At 34.5% G+C, this 15,033-nt stretch overlaps 2 protein-coding genes across 3 annotated transcripts in view; one reads left to right on the plus strand and one right to left on the minus strand.

The window, feature by feature from the left end:
- The window catches only part of LOC149966262 (uncharacterized), an 18,813-nt gene continuing 3,780 nt past the window's right edge, over positions 1-15,033 (minus strand). Inside the window, exons 2-5 of one of the 2 annotated variants that reach the window (XM_090181410.1) lie at positions 2,228-2,580; positions 1,603-2,159; positions 1,228-1,537; positions 1-337 (exon numbers count right to left, since the gene is read on the minus strand). In XM_090181410.1, coding sequence (XP_090037536.1) covers positions 141-337; positions 1,228-1,537; positions 1,603-2,159; positions 2,228-2,580 — 1,417 coding nt within the window. In that variant the 3' untranslated portion in view covers positions 1-140. Of the gene's footprint in view, positions 338-1,227; positions 1,538-1,602; positions 2,160-2,227; positions 2,728-15,033 lie in introns of those variants that run through there. The other variant, XM_090181401.1, reaches the window with a different exon arrangement.
- The window catches only part of LOC149966263 (uncharacterized), a 27,041-nt gene continuing 15,454 nt past the window's right edge, over positions 3,447-15,033 (plus strand). Inside the window, exon 1 of the mRNA XM_090181390.1 lies at positions 3,447-3,739. The gene's annotated coding sequence lies outside the window, so the exon portion shown is untranslated. The remainder of the gene's footprint in view (positions 3,740-15,033) is intronic.

Genomic DNA, 15,033 nt, shown 5'->3' on the forward strand with positions numbered 1-15,033 from the left:
CAAAGAAACTTAAGTTGAGTTTATACGCAAATACTGAAAAAATGTGTAATAGTTTCTTAAAAAAATGTTTGATAATAAAAAAAAAGAAAACTAATATTTCTTATTCACAAAATGAATGGAATGATAAAGATATTCGAAATTTAAGCAGGATAGCATATATTTTTGGAGAAATATTTGCATCTCTCGATGACTTTTTTCAGAAGCTGGTTGACGAATCTATGGGCGCTTCTGTCGACGGAGTAAGTCCTACTGGCGCAAACTGACATCGGTTTGGGACAAGTGGAACGGTAATGGTGAAGGGACACGACGTCGGACGGCACGTGAGCCATGTGGCAACCTTAACAACAAAAGCAGTCATTCCAAATTCTTCCGGAACATCTCTCTGTTTGTCTAGTTCTTACGCGTCATTAGAAGCTCTTCCATTGACGATATCTCGTTACGAAAGCTTTCTAATGACATGTAAAATAGAGAGCTGTATAGAAACTGTTTTTTACTATTTAGTATTTACCACGGGAATGAGGGTGGAATCAGATTGGTATCTTCATTTTGGTTAGGGAATGGATGAAAAAGGTAATTTGGAGTTCAGGAATAGGCGGTTTGTGTGTCAAATGGATTGGGAATGGTTGAACGACAAAGATTTAAATGTAAATGGGATAGGAATGGATATTGTTTCGACGGGAATAGGCAGGCCCGTATTAAGGCATGTGCCAAGTGTGCCATGGCACAGGGGCCCACATTGGCGTTTATTGAGTCAAAAAGTAAGGTCTGAATTTTTTAGGGGCCCCAAAATCTACTTTGCACAGGACCCCCAATCGCGTTAATCCTGCCCTGGGAACTGACTTGATTGGTAACGTTTCTGCTTTCAATACAGCTTTTTAGTGCAAAAGCGACATAAGACCCAAACGTGTGTCAGCCCTACCTTTGCACCTTTTGAAATATTTACTGAGAGCTAGTCAGGGCCGTAGCCAGGACATCGATATAGAGGCTAGGTCGGGCGAAAGAGATCCCAGTACCAGAGATGCCCCCCCTCCCTGGCTACGGGCTTGGAGCTAGTCTCACCATCGACTACAAAGCCAACTAGATTTATATGTACTGGAAGCGTTCTCATTGATCTATGGGCTAATTTATTTTTATATCTTTTAACTTCGCGACAAGCTATCAGTGGAAAATATAACGATCTGGCATACTTTTGGGTTTTATGTCGCTTTTGGTGCAAGCAAGACGTACCTGGCTGGCTTCTGTATACGTAATGATTTCCCATTTCACGAACATTTTCGGCGATGGCGATGTATTTGGACCTGTGATTGTAGTCGTAGTGGAAGTTGGACTTTGTGGTCTTGTAACGAGTAACTAAATACGGCTGTTGCTTGTGGGACAAACTACGAGCGGGTTTGAAATGGAAATCGTCCTTCTTGAAACGGTAAAAGAACTTGTTCTTGAAGACTAAACCCGAGTAACAGATCTTGGTGACGTTTCTCCGGGGTCCGGCAAACTGAGGAGCCGCTTTGAGCATCACTTCGTGCAAACTACGATGTACCTGATGGACATCGAAACGTTTCATATTTATCGGTACTTGGGGCCGAATGTTAACTAAATAATTACTTTCGGTATTATAAACTCGTCAAAATCAACGTTGACGACGTACTGGTACCGACCCATAACTCGGTAAAGGCACTCGTTCAACGACGTATAGACGCCGTAAGTCCTGATATCGGACATGGGTCCCGATTTGATCCCGTGAAGATTCCACTCTAGCGTGGTCATCAACCCATCTTCGACGTACTTGTCCAAAACCCGTTGAACTTGGGGTCCCACCGAGACAATGTAGACGAAGAAATGTTCAACACCCATCATACGATAATATTCCAAGAACTCGATAAGAGTGAGAGATTCGTTGAAGTCCCCGTGCATCGGTTTGAGACATAAGGCCATGGATTCATCGCGTTCGATGGGTAATGGCCTGTTCTGGTGGATCGGGACTCTCACCCCCCGGGACAAATCATTTTCGATGTAAAAGTAAACATGTTTGGGAAAGATCGTGAAGTATTTCTCATCGACGCAACAGTCCACAAAGTGTCCAGCGTACGGTTGTTCACGATGTTCGAGGATGGCCACCATTCTACCCTCGACGTGTAGAAGTTTGCCGATGGTGCTGGAATCTAATTACCAAAAATAACGAATATCTCCCACTCGGGAAAGAAAATACACATATTTTTTCGTAAGTTACCAGTCTTGAAAGCGCAATGCATGAGTGGCGGGTTCTCAAAGACGGTAATAGTTATCAACCGGACGCAACCGGGTTTTCTTCGATAATCCCAGTAGGCCGAGTAGACCAAAACCTTTCGGTCACTTTCGTTGGGATTGACGTTGACGAAATGGTCCGGTCCTTCGTGTCCGCCTTCGAAGTATTCAATAACCTCCCAAGCACGTTGAAACTCCGGGACGCTTTTGCTGTCAACTTCCTTCTCCCTGCTTAATGCGATTTCTTGGTCCAAAATCTTCTTCGTTAAGTTGACATTGTCGACGAACAATAAAGCGGCGATGAAAAACAAAATTAAGGACAAAACGCAGCAAATGAAACTGAAAAAGTAATATTCTTTCATCATTTTCTTTCTACTATTTTAGACTATATTATTTAGAAGAAAAATATTTAATGTGTCTTCCGAAATATATTAGGCTTATCGTGCACGAGCTTTATTTAAGCATAAATAAAAATTGCACGCGCCGGGCGTTCTTTTTAAAAGGTTTGAGTCACGCGCTCAAAACAATTTCCTGCAACGCGCGATATTCTTTTCGCCTGTTCTCGGACTAAAAGTGTACTCTTTTTACCCTTTTCGCTTGTTCCGGGATTTCGGAGTAGGGTAGAAGAGTAACTCTATGACGTCATTTTACCCCAATTCTGTGGTGGCGAATAGTTTGAGTTGGAGTAAAAAGGTTTTTCCAAAATGGCTGCCTGTGGTCTTTTTAGTAGATAAATTCTGGCTAGCAGACGACAAATCCAATCTCTCTTTACACCTTTTCAAAGGGAGCCCTAATACTCCGTAATTAACAAGCGAATAGTTTATGGACCGGAGTAAATCTCATCCCCGGAACAGTCGAATAAAACGTTTTAGGGTAAAAAGAGTACACTTTTAGTCCGAGAACAGGCGAATAGTTTAAGGGGCGGATTAATTCTCATCCCCGGAACAGGCGAATAAAACGTTTTAGAGTAAAAAGAGTACACTTTTAGTCCGAGAACAGGCGAAAAGAAACCACATAATATTATTAAATCTGTCTTCATTAAAAAGTGGAACTTGGCAAAATTTCAAAAAGACAATTTAAATTTGATAAGCAGAACGCTTAACTAAAAAGAAATATATTTTTTCGCCGACACTCTAGTCGGCTCTTAAGTGTCTTCAAAACGGAAACCGTAAGAATAGCCAGGAATATAAAATAATAAAAGAAAAACCGCCAACCAATTGCGCCGTGCTCGGATATACGCGAGATTAGCTTATTCGTAAGCTATGTATACGGCTTCTGATAAGATAAAAGTGTTCTTCTTCGGCGGACGAGGGGAGTAAGTTGTTGCTCGAAACATGTACATTCCTCGAGGTCTTCAACGCCAAGAGACTTCTCTTCTCATCGCGTCAAGAGAAAGTCAAAAAACTTTAAAAATAAATATATTTTTATGTTTCCGAGAAATCTTTTTTGAATGATGATAGAAACTTCACCGAGTTACAGTCTGGATTTTAACTAAACGGTAAGGATTTATTGTACGGTTAGTAGGAAATATCAGAAGTATATAATAGCCCTTATAGATAAGTATTAATTTCCGTATCATGCTTATGTTATTTGCTTGAAAGACATGCGTACCTTCTTAGGCCTTTGCTAATTTTTCAAAAGAAATAGTGGTTTTGCGGAAAATTTGGTGTTATAGTGATTTTTTAAGCCATTCGTGGGGAAAATATGGATTTTAAATAAATGAATATCTTAAAGTTAAAAAAATCCTAAACTGTTATTTTAGAAGATAATGAAAATTGCCACGGTTCCCAATTTCATTGACGTCGGATTACGTCATCTTGTTTTCTTTAGTGTTTATGAAAATCGTTATGATGGCTAGGCCTAGTTTTTCGTGCTGTTATGATTAGTTTTGGTTAGGTTAAGGCTTATGCTAGGTTAAATTAGGTTAAGGTTAGGTTTAATTTAAATTAGGTTCCGGTTAGGTTAAATTTAAATTAAATTAGGTTGAGGTTTGGTTAAATTTAAATTAGGTTAAGGTTTGGTTAAATTTAAATTAGGTTGAGGTTAGGTTAAATTTAAATTAGGTTGAGGTTCGGCTTAGGTTAAATTAGGTTAAAGTTTGGTTTAGGCAAAATTAGGTTCAGATTAAGTTAAATTTAGGCTAAATTAGGTTCAGATTAAGTTAAATTTAGGCTAAATTAGGTTCAGATTAAGTTAAATTTAGGCTAAATTAGGTTCAGATTAAGTTAAATTTAGGCTAAATTAGGTTCAGATTAAGTTAAATTTAGGCTAAATTAGGTTCAGATTAAGTTAAATTTAGGCTAAATTAGGTTCAGATTAAGTTAAATTTAGGCTAAATTAGGTTCAGATTAAGTTAAATTTAGGCTAAATTAGGTTCAGATTAAGTTAAATTTAAATTAGGTTCAGGTTAAGTTAAATTTAAATTAGGTTCACGTTAGGTTAAATTTAAATTAGGTTGAGGTTCGGCTTACGTTAAATTAGGTTAAAGTTTGTTTTAGGCTAAATTAGGTTCAGATTAAGTTAAATTTAGGCTAAATTAGGTTCAGATTAAGTTAAATTTAGGCTAAATTAGGTTCATATTAAGTTAAATTTAGGCTAAATTAGGTTCAGATTAAGTTAAATTTAGGCTAAATTAGGTTCAGATTAAGTTAAATTTAGGCTAAATTAGGTTCAGATTAAGTTAAATTTAGGCTAAATTAGGTTCAGATTAAGTTAAATTTAAATTAGGTTCAGGTTAAGTTAAATTTAAATTAGGTTCACGTTAGGTTAAATTTAAATAATAATAATAATAATAATAATAATAATAATAATAATAATCAGCTAGGCTAATAAATAAATTAGATTAAGGTTAGTTTAAATTTAAGTTAGGTTAAGGTTCGGCTTAGGTTAAATTAGGTTAAGCGTCGGTTTAGGGTAAAATAGGTTCAGATTAAGTTAAATTTAAATTAGGTTGAGGTTCGGTTAAATTTAAATTAGGTTCAGGTTAGGTTAAATTTTAATTAGATTAAGGTTAGGCTTAATTTAAATTAGGTTACTATTGAACACTAAGGTCTTTTGGTTGAAAAATGATTTCTGGATATTGGAGGCTTTTTGACCAATGAATATTAGGAACCTTTTCTACGTTGTGTAGTACATATTATACCCTTAGTAAATTTTGAGTTCACGGTTTGTTGTCGAAAACGAATTGCAAAGTACCTCGAACTTCGGATGGTACATGTTTCATACTTAAATCCTAGCTGTATACTGCTTTCTTATAAGATATAATATATATAATTCCGCAGAGATATATTAAAGATAAGGCTATTATTGGGAAAATTATGATGCGTCATGAAACTCGGCTAAGCCTAATCACAAGTAAAATAAAATACCCATATGGCAATATGTTAAAATGTATGACGACTAAACGGTTACATTTCCTTCGCGGTGTACGTTTACGTTTTAACGAAATTACCTCGACAATGAAACACAAAAAAAACGTTTTTCTAAACAGTAAAAATAATTAACCGTGAGTCGGATTCGGTAACCGTTACCTATTTCAAAAGATTCAAGGCGCAGTCTTTACAAAAAAGTTTTACCGAATATAATTACGCTAAATTTAAATCAAAGAATTAATGATTTTCACGATCGGTAGATTTTGAATAAAATGAAAACGGATGTTTATAAAATTGTATGATTTTGCTAATTTCGCTGGGATGTTGCGAAACCGTTTTATTTAACGGATGTTACAAGAACGGATTTGTTTACACCTAGGGATAATGACACCGTCGTCATTTCGCCGAAATTTATTTTACCAAAAACATCGGGTTATTTTTGTTTTTCCGATATATTTAAATTATCGCAGGTAGAACCATAAGTCTATAATATAGTTCCATAAGTTTGTCACTTTGGGGAATATTTTTCTGAGAGCTAGTAACAGAGTAACGTCATCACGAGAAGAAAATCTCCCCCTAGCGAGGCGCTGTCAAAGGCTACGTGTAACGCGTTAGCAAGCGGACGCACAACGGCGACGAATCCATTAATGCAGTCTGTTTTGTGAATAGCTTTCAGTAAAATTTTGGCATGTGAAGAATAGGAATTGTCACACTTATGTAGCAATATTATACACTTACGCTAGAATGTATTTCTTTCTATGAACTTATATATTTATGGTGGATCAATGAATTTTACATTTCTGCCACCAGGTTTAACGGAAGCTTTAGATGATTGGCGCTAGTTACGTTTAAAGCAAGCCGTAGCGTGTTTTAGCAGACGATTTTTCGATTTAGTTCATACTCCCTTTAAAGGGATCCACCGGCGTTTGAATTTAACCTGTTTCACGCACTTGTTTCCAGAATATGATTGGCCGTATGTGCTACCAAGTGCTAAAATCAGGCCGAATAGCGAGGCGCTGTCAAAGGCTACGTGTGACGCGTTAGCAAGCGGACGCAAAATGGAGACGAAGCCCGTAATGCGGTCTGTCTTGTGAATAGCTCTCAGTAAAACGTTTGCATGTGTCACACTTATGTAACAATATTATACACTTATGGTAGAACTGATTGAGTAATTTTTTATAATATAGCTAGAGACATCTACGCCTGTTTAATGTTGTGTAGTTTCGTCCAACATATTATCGTTTCTGATTCTGTTCTTCGCGAACTCTACAGTATCCGACAATTTTCTCTGGTAAAATGAACTTCGGCGAAATCAGCCCGGTATTTCATTGGTTCCCTGCACCACCTGGTGACGTTGTCCCCTCCCCCATTCGTACCTGTGGGAAAACTAGACCCTTATCGTCTCGACCTGCTCATTCTCCCTAAATATAAATATATATATTCTTGGATCTTGATGATGCAGTGAAAAATATTTGCTGAAATTTTATGCGCAATAGTTTCTATTTCACCGGCGACACAAGCTTGCGATGCTTCGTCGCTTCATAATATTACGGCAATTAAGTTTAATGCGTTAAAAGTCATATCTAATTACGTAATTATGGTTTGTTTGATGCCTGGAAGTGATATTAAAGCGCGGCCATTTCGAGGTTAAAAACCTGACTGCGTGATTCCCCGTCAGAGCATTAAATTATAAACTTTGGAATATTGCGTTTTTAAATAGTGAGTTAATTTAAATTATGTTATATTTACACCTGGAAAAAAATTATCGATAATTTTGAGTAAATTTCACAAAATTGTTCGTAATTACAAAATCGGTATATATATATATATATATATGTGTGTGCATGGATAATAAATTAAATAATTTATTTGCATTTTTAAAAACGTGTATACCAAAACAGTATATAGAAATTTTATAATAAACTAAAAATTGAATTTCACAAAACATGTTTCTTATACGCCTATATTAAAAGGTCGGTAAAAATGGCGACCCACCCAGCAAAATTTTAATTTATTTGAAAGATCAATGAGAAACTGCTATTTCGTTACGAGTCGTCTGAAACGCGGCCGATTTTAAACCGAAAACATGAAACTACGCGAGACAGGAAATTCGTCTCCATATAAATTCAAATTTCGCAGGGTGGGTTGACATTTTTAATATAGGCGTGGAGAATAGATTACAATATTTTAATTTTTAAAAGGTCTTTGAGTGAATAATTAAATTAAATTTTATTTAATTTAATTTAATTATTCATTCGAAGATCTATTTGGTCCGAGTTTCGCGTTTTTGTTTGCTCGAAGACCTCTCGGTACGAGCTATTAGTAAGTTTTTAAATTTCTTCAAATTTGTTTAGGGTTTAGCTTTATTATCCCTTTTCATTATGGACTTATCTACTTATTCGCCAATTTTATCATCCTTTACAATGCAGTCCATAGGTGGCTCCTTTTAACTTAACATTATGTATTTATTTCTGCTTAGGGACTCCGAGAATAACTGTCGAAACGATAAAATCATGATAAAAGTTTATCCTGCATTATATGGAGGGGGGGGATAAAAAACGTCATCGATGTGCACTTCAATTTCGTCGAAATACGTCATTTTTAGGTATCGACTGTGATACCAGGCTGTTTGATTTTTCAAGGGGAATGAGCTACATGTAATTACTAGAGTGTGAGAGTGATTGTGTGCAACGCTAAAAATCTTATCAACATAGTTATTCTCTCTACAGTAGAAATTAATTCTTGGTGAAACAGACCATCAATAAAAATTAACCTTGGGAGAAATAAAAGTGTCACGAGCAAGTTCAATTGGTTTGTTTATACTATTATTATAGTCCTTGCTATCTTTATAGTTTCCGCTCTGATATTAACTCGAAGTAACCCAGTATTTAAACTCTGAGAAGCGAGTCATATTCCAAGATTGATATCTTTTATTAGTGGTGTTAAAACCTATAATTTAATAATAACGAGACTAAAGCCAAGTTCACACTTACAACATGGACCAACTCACTGCGCACGATATCTTGACACGGTAGGCGTGGCCTAAATCGGAAGGCCATTCCACTGAATTTTATTAAAAAACCTCAGACATACGCGTCTTACTGGTTATTTTTACTTAACACACTGGTTAATTACCCTTACTTAATCTTTTAAAGAACCAATTTAAAAAAAAGGTCTAAAATATAATAAGCCTCGAGATTTAAATAACTTAATCGAGATTTAAATAACTTAATCGAGATTTAAATAACTTAATCGAGATTTAAATAACTTAATCGAGATTTAAATAACTTAATCGAGATTTAAATAACTTAATCGAGATTTAAATAACTTAATCGAGATTTAAATAACTTAATCGAGATTTAAATAACTTAATCGAGATTTAAATAACTTCATCGAGATTTAAATAACTTCATCGAGATTTAAATAACTTCATCGAGATTTAAATAACTTAATCGAGATTTAAATAACTTAATCGAGATTTAAATAACTTAATCGAGATTTAAATAACTTAATCGAGATTTAAATAACTCATCGAGATTTAAATAACTTAATCGAGATTTAAATAACTTCATCGAGATTTAAATAACTTCATCGAGATTTAAATAACTTCATCGAGATTTAAATAACTTCATCGAGATTTAAATAACTTCATCGAGATTTAAATAACTTCATCGAGATTTAAATAACTTCATCGAGATTTAAATAACTTCATCGAGATTTAAATAATTTAATAGTGAAGAATTTTTTTAATCAATTAATCGTGATACATTATATAATTATATAATTCGGGAGCCACAAATACAATTTAAATAAAAATTCATAAGATGTGGGCGTGGGGGGGGGGGGGAGGGTATGAGGGATAGAATCATTTACGGGGGCTCTTTGTAAGCGACCCGTATACGCAAGACAATATACCGTTGACTTGTATGAAAAGGCGCACGTGTGTGCCGGCGATTTAACACACCTGAGTAATTTAGTCCCCCGCCCCACACAACCCCCGTTTTTACCTGAGCTGTTGCGATCGACCCATGATGCCCGTACTAGTACCGCATGTTCCAACCTTTAGATACTCTTATAGCAGGAACGCACCGGTCCGCCAGCTAGCAGTAGCGATTAACCGCCGAGTTTAACGAAATCAATTTTAAGATTGACCAATACAAAAATCAAAGTAAGAATATTTTGGAATATATTAATAAATATTGGATTAGGTCTCTTGGCCCAATTTCGTCCCTGGCTACTATAGCGCCTGCACTAAAACCCCAACTTAATTAATTAACCCGTGTTACTCTAGAGTGTGTAATTATCTAAGAAAAGCACTCGACGTTATGGTAATTTTAAAATATCTATTTGGACAGTTAGACCTGTAATCGTTAATAATTTAAATAATATAATCGTTTATAATTTAATTAATGTAATGTGTATTTAAAAAAAGCCTACATTCTACGACATCCATTGACTATACTTATAATTATGTAGTTAATAGATAATACGTAAAGTTTAATTTAAAATTATAAAAAAATATGTCTTAATTTATTTTAAGTCGTTATACTTAAAGTAACGACAAAATATAGTAGCAGTGGTGAGTAAATATTTCATAAAGTAATAATATCGAATCAATTTGGTAAATTTACTAATAATATCGAATCAATTTGGTAAATTTACTAATAATATCGAATCATTTTGGTAAATTTACTAATAATATCGAATCATTTTGGTAAATTTACTAATAATATCGAATCATTTTGGTAAATTTACTAATAATATCGAATCATTTTGGTAAATTTACTATTAATACTTAATATTGTTTAAAATACTAATAATATTTAATAATAGTTAATATACTAATAATATTTAATAATGTTTAAAATACTAATAATATTTAATAATAGTTAATATACTAATAATATTTAATAATGTTTAAAATACTAATAATATATAATAATGTTTAAAATACTAATAATATTTAATAATAGTTAATATACTAATAATATTTAATAATATTAAATATTATTAGTATATTAACTAACGTTTAAAATACTAATAATATTTAATAATAGTTAATATACTAATAATATTTAATAATAGTTAATATACTAATAATATTTAATAATAGTTAATATACTAATAATATTTAATAATAGTTAATATACTAATAATATTTAATAATAGTTAATATACTAATAATAGTTAATATACTAATAATAGTTAATATTAGTTAATATACTAAATGAAAAGAGACTTAAAACGGTTTTAAAATTCACAATTTATTTATTTAAAAAATCCAACGTTTCGGAGGATAAATAAATTGTGAATTTTAAAACCGTTTTAAGTCTCTTTTCATTTAGTTTTTCACAATGTGCTTCTCTTCAGTTCTAGTTAATATACTAATAATAGTTAATATTAGTTAATATACTAATAATAGTTAATATTAGTTAATATACTAATAATAGTTAATATTAGTTAATATACTAATAATTGGTTAATATTAGTTAATATACTAATAATATTTAATATTAGTTAATATACTAATAATATTTGGGAATAATTAATATACTAATAATATTTAATAACAATTAATATAGTAATAATATTTGATAACAATTAATATACTAATAATATTTGATAACAATTAATATACTAATAATATTTGATAACAATTAATATACTAATAATATTTGATAACAATTAATATACTAATAATATTTGATAACAATTAATATACTAATAATATTTGATAATATTTAATATTAGTTAATTTACTGATAATTTTTTATTATAAATATTTCATAAGATATTAGTTAATTTACTGATAATCTTTGATTATAAATATTTCATAAGATATTAGTTAATTGACTGAGAATTTTTGATTATAAATATTTCATAAGATATTACTTAATTTACTGATAATCTTTGATTATAAATATTTCATAAGATATTAGTTAATTTACTGAGAATTTTTGATTATAAATATTTCATAAGATATTCGTAAATTTCCTTTGTATTATTATTACTAACCTAACCAATAGTAATCATTTTACTAAACTTACTAATATTATTAGATATTAGTAAAACTCATAAATAATAATTAATTATATATTTTTTAATTAAGACATTCGTACCAGTATTAGAAAAATACCACATGTAAATTTACAAACAATTACCGAAGAAAATAGAATATTTATAGCGAAATTGAAGACCAACAATAGCGTGTAAAAATATTCGCCAGAGTCAAACCTGCGTGTGTATAGAACACGACGAATCGAATAACGATCGTCCTCGAGTGTGGGTTAACGGGCTTTGGACATTTTCATCAACGAATCGACATCGAAACGGGGTCGTAGCCCACTTTTTATCTCCCTTTGAAGATATCTGGCGGCTCATCCTTTTTAAACTTAACTGACGAAACAGATACGGGTTCTACTTTCAACTAGGGTACACGCGTTCAATTTCCTCCGTTTAAAAGATATGCGTATCGCATAAGTATAATAATGTTTACATTTAGTCATAGTTTAAGATTCTTTAGAATTTTCGTATACCTAACAATATTTGGCAATGATAAAGTGGAATCTACGATACAATGGTAAGTGCGGGTGATATTCCCGATAAGTTAATAATTGCAGCGGTTATTTATTAGACTTACATAGTATCAAAAGTATAAAATATCTTTTAAGAGTGAAGTACACTGCTTCTGTAATTCGAGTGGGTCCTGTAGATATTTTTCCAAGTGGTCAATCTTCAGAACTAATCTACGAGGGGAAATCTTCATAAGTATATGAGGGGGGGGGGATCTTCAGAATTAATCTATGAGGGGCAAGGTTCATAAGTATACGAGGGGGGAATCTTCATTATAAGTATACGAGGGGGCAATCTTCATTATAAGTATACGAGGGGGCAATCTTCATTTTAAGTATACGAGGGGGGAATCTTCATTATAAGTATACGAGGGGGCAATCTTCATTTTAAGTATACGAGGGGGGAATCTTCATTATAAGTATACGAGGGGGGAATCTTCATTATAAGTATACGAGGGGGGAATTTTCGTAAGTATACGAGGGGGGAATCTTCGTAAGTATACGAGGGGGGAATCTTCGTAAGTATACGAGGGGGGAATCTTCGTAAGTATACGAGGGGTTAATCTTCGTAAGTATACGAGGGGGTAATCTTCGTAAGTATACGAGGGGGAATCTTCGTAAGTATACGAGGGGGGAATCTTCGTAAGTATACGAGGGGGGAATCTTCGTAAGTATACGAGGGGGGAATCTTCGTAAGTATACGAGGGGGAAATCTTCGTAAGTATACGAGGGGGGAATCTTCGTAAGTATACGAGGGGGGAATCTTCATTATAAGTATACGAGGGGGGAATCTTCATTATAAGTATACGAGGGGGCAATCTTCATTATAAGTATACGAGGGGGCAATCTTCATTTTAAGTATACGAGGGGGGAATCTTCATTATAAGTATACGAGGGGGCAATCTTCATTTTAAGTATACGAGGGGGGAATCTTCATTATAAGTATACGAGGGGGCAATCTTCATTTTAAGTATACGAGGGGGGAATCTTCATTATAAGTATACGAGGGGGGAATCTTCATTATAAGTATACGAGGGGGGAATATTCGTAAGTATACGAGGGGGGAATATTCGTAAGTATACGAGGGGGGAATCTTCGTAAGTATACGAGGGGGGAATCTTCGTAAGTATACGAGGGGGGAATCTTCGTAAGTATACGAGGGGGGAATCTTCGTAAGTATACGAGGGGGGAATCTTCGTAAGTATACGAGGGGGATATCTTCGTAAGTATACGAGGGGGGAATCTTCGTAAGTATACGAGGGGGGAATCTTCATTATAAGTATACGAGGGGGCAATCTTCATTATAAGTATACGAGGGGGCAATCTTCATTTTAAGTATACGAGGGGGGAATCTTCATTATAAGTATACGAGGGGGCAATCTTCATTTTAAGTATACGAGGGGGGAATCTTCATTATAAGTATACGAGGGGGGAATCTTCATTATAAGTATACGAGGGGGGAATCTTCGTAAGTATACGAGGGGGGAATCTTCGTAAGTATACGAGGGGGGAATCTTCGTAAGTATACGAGGGGGGAATCTTCGTAAGTATACGAGGGGGGAATCTTCGTAAGTATACGAGGGGGGAATCTTCGTAAGTATACGAGGGGGGAATCTTCGTAAGTATACGAGGGGTTAATCTTCGTAAGTATACGAGGGGGTAATCTTCGTAAGTATACGAGGGGGGAATCTTCGTAAGTATACGAGGGGGAAATCTTCGTAAGTATACGAGGGGGGAATCTTCGTAAGTATACGAGGGGGAATCTTCGTAAGTATACGAGGGGGGGATCTTCGTAAGTATACGAGGGGGTAATCTTCGTAAGTATACGAGGGGGGAATCTTCGTAAGTATACGAGGGGGTAATCTTCGTAAGTATACGAGGGGGTAATCTTCGTAAGTATACGAGGGGGTAATCTTCGTAAGTATACGAGGGGGGAATCTTCGTAAGTATACGAGGGGGAAATCTTCGTAAGTATACGAACGGGGAAATCTTCGTAAGTATACGAACGGGGAATCTTCGTAAGTATACGAACGGGGAATCTTCGTAAGTATACGAACGGGGAATCTTCGTAAGTATACGAACGGGGAATCTTCGTAAGTATACGAGGGGGAATCTTCGTAAGTATACGAGGGGGAATCTTCGTAAGTATACGAGGGGGAATCTTCGTAAGTATACGAGGGGGAATCTTCGTAAGTATACGAGGGGGAATCTTCGTAAGTATACGAGGGGGAATCTTCGTAAGTATACGAGGGGGGAATCTTCGTAAGTATACGAGGGGGGAATCTTCGTAAGTATATGAGGGGGGAATCTTCGTAAGTATATGAGGGGGGAATCTTCGTAAGTATATGAGGGGAGAATCTTCGTAAGTTTACGAGGGGAGAATCTTCGTAAGTTTACGAGGGGAGAATCTTCGTAAGTTTACGAGGGGAGAATCTTCGTAAGTTTACGAGGGGAGAATCTTCGTAAGTTTACGAGGGGAGAATCTTCGTAAGTTTACGAGGGGAGAATCTTCGTAAGTTTACGAGGGGAGAATCTTCGTAAGTTTACGAGGGGAGAATCTTCGTAAGTTTACGAGGGGAGAATCTTCGTAAGTTTACGAGGGGGAATCTTCGTAAGTATAAGATTGGGAATCTTCGTAAGTATAAGATTGGGAATCTTCGTAAGTATAAGATTGGGAATCTTCGTAAGTATAAGATTGGGAATCTTCGTAAGTATAAGATTGGGAATCTTCGTAAGTATAAGATTGGGAATCTTCGTAAGTATAAGATTGGGAATCTTCGCAAGTATAAGATTGGGGAATCTTCGTAAGTATACGAGGTGGAATCTTCATAAGTATACGAGCTGGGGAT

This window comes from Leiobunum rupestre, chromosome 1, assembly GCF_980474605.1.
Source record: "Leiobunum rupestre chromosome 1, qqLeiRupe1.1.hap1, whole genome shotgun sequence".
Taxonomy (NCBI): Eukaryota; Metazoa; Arthropoda; class Arachnida; order Opiliones; family Sclerosomatidae; genus Leiobunum; species Leiobunum rupestre.